At 40.7% G+C, this 2500-nt stretch overlaps 1 protein-coding gene across 1 annotated transcript in view; it reads left to right on the top strand.

Moving 5' to 3' along the window:
* Positions 1-2500, top strand: part of LOC113830117 (cuticle collagen 1) — a 6969-nt gene that overhangs the window by 1811 nt on the left and 2658 nt on the right. The window contains exon 2 of the mRNA XM_027383311.2: positions 2019-2190. Within this exon, the coding sequence (XP_027239112.2) occupies positions 2031-2190 (160 nt within the window). The 5' untranslated portion in view covers positions 2019-2030. The remainder of the gene's footprint in view (positions 1-2018; positions 2191-2500) is intronic.

Genomic DNA, 2500 nt, shown 5'->3' with positions numbered 1-2500 from the left:
ACTAGAAAAAATCCTTGTAAGTAAGGGAACGTTGTATGTGAGGATACGTGTTATACGAAGACAAATATGGTAAAAACAAATGACAGGGACATATACCTTGCCCTGTATGGTCAATAATAAATGAGGTAATGCAGTAAAATAAGTAAACAAATAGAAACAGAATGAAATAAAACTGATAGTTATGCTTACTTGGAGCAATTAATAAGATCCAATCAATTAAAGAATGGAAAATCCTCGATAAATAGAAATAGTTTGCGAAATGATGGCTCAGCAGGGCGAAAAAAAAGAATAGCGGAGAAAAAGAGAAATGGACAAACCAAAACCGAAAAATCACGAAATATGGCACAAAGAAAAATACCAAGATTAAGAATATTCTACAAGTTGCGTATAGAAAAAAATACTTGAAACTGAATACGATTTGTTCCCTAAAATCTTATGAAAGAAAGAAAGAAAAAAAGAGAGAAAAAAAACACGACAGGAAAATCTTATCAGCCACGGTTATCGAGACATTAATAATTATCATTAATGAAGTGTTCCTTTTTGTACCCTGAATCGCCCAAAGCAACTTAATGTGTGTGCCAGCTCAATTACAGAAGCTGTCAGTAGTCCTTTGGGTGAGTTTCATTAGCATCGCTGATGGAAAATTAGTTGTTCGTGTTTAGATTTCCACTAATTACCATTTTAATATGTTAATTACAGAATGGTATTGATAATTGAAGTAATGCGTCTAGATAATACTAACAAAGATTATGAATTAGGTTATTGTATGAGACAAGGCGAGAGGGGGGGGGGAGAAAATAAAAATGAAAGATAGAGAGGAGAAAGAAAAAATGTAAAAGATAGAGGAGAGAGAGGGGGGGGAGGGAGAAAGAGAAAGAGTGAAAGACAAAGGCGAGAGAAAGAGAGAGAGATGGGGGGAGAGAGAGAAGGAAGCAAGATAGTCACACAGAGAGAGAGAGAGAGACAGAGACAGAGACAGAGACAGAGACAGAGACAGAGACAGAGACAGAGACAGAGAGAGAGAGAGAGAGAGAGAGAGAGAGAGAGAGAGAGAGAGAGAGAGAGAGAGAGAGAGAGAGAGAGAGAGAGAGAGAGAGAGAGAGAGAAACAGACAGACAGACAGACAGAAAGAGTATGTGTGTGTGTGACCGATACATACCCATCGTCATTAGCATGGATGCTGTCACCATTGCTATCATATCAATTAAATATCATTCAAATATATTCGCTGATACGATTCCATGTACTCTAAAAGTCGAAATAATGTATGGCTGACTTAGGGCAAGACAAACATTACACAAGATCTACATTTTATTTTTCATCAATTTGCGTAGCTTTTATATGCACCTTGGACTGAGGACTCTAGTGACAGCAACTAATAAAGTAATAACATGTAAGCTGGCATTGATGAAACAAGAGGGAGGGAAGAACGAATGTCTTTGTTATTAGAACACGAAAAGTTTTCTTACATCATGGCTATGACAGTATAGTATGGGGAAGTGAAATGACATGTGCATTTGCGTACAGGTATATGTGGGTGAGAGAGTGAAAAATAGAGGAAAGAGAGACAGAGACAAATATATAGAAAGACAGCGACAGAACAGAAGGACAGACAGACGGAACAGAAGGACAGACAGACACACACACAGTGACAGACTTTTAATTTTTATAGTCCAGATAAACAGGCAGGTAGGCAAACAGACACACAGGCAGACAGACAGGCAGACAGACAGACAAACAGACAGACAGGCAGATAGACAAACAGACAGACAGATAGACAAACAGACAAGCAGACAGACAGGCAGATAGACAAACAGACAAGCAGACAGACAGGCAGATAGACAAACAGACAGGCAGACAAACAGACAGACAGGCAAGCAGACGGCCAAAAGACACAGACAGGCAGACAAACAGACAGGCAGATAGACAGACAGACAGGCAGACAAACAGACAGACAGGCCAAGAGCGCGTGCCCGTCCCCTCAGCGACAGCCCACCCAGCAGCAGTTCTTCCGACAGGCGGAGACCGCGATGAGGGTCCGAGAGTGGGCGTGGCGGGCGTGGTGGCTGTCGGTGTGCCTGTGCCTCGCGGCGCCCGCGTGGGCGGCCAAGAAGAAAGGCGGGAAGAAGAGTCGCAAGAAAGACCGTCCTGTGGGACCTCCGCCAACCCCGCCCGCGCAAGGATCGCCACGTAATTAGTGTTTTGGTTTTGCATACATCATGTAGATACACATACACGTACAATTACATAATATGCATACATAAATACATACATACATACATGCATTTATATGTGTGTGTGTGTATATATATATATATATATATATATATATATATATATATATATATATATGTATGTATGCATGTATATATATGTGTGTGTGTGTGTATATGTGCATGTGTGTTTGTGCTTGAGCGTGCTGACATACAGCTAGATAGCTAGATAATTGGATAGACAAATATATAGATGCGTGTGTGTGCCGCGCCACCCTTCATTACTT

The sequence above is a fragment of the Penaeus vannamei genome, chromosome 33, assembly GCF_042767895.1.
Source record: "Penaeus vannamei isolate JL-2024 chromosome 33, ASM4276789v1, whole genome shotgun sequence".
NCBI classification, from domain to species: Eukaryota; Metazoa; Arthropoda; class Malacostraca; order Decapoda; family Penaeidae; genus Penaeus; species Penaeus vannamei.
Note: the sequence above shows the minus strand (reverse complement) of the source record. Positions and strands in the feature narration are given on the sequence as shown.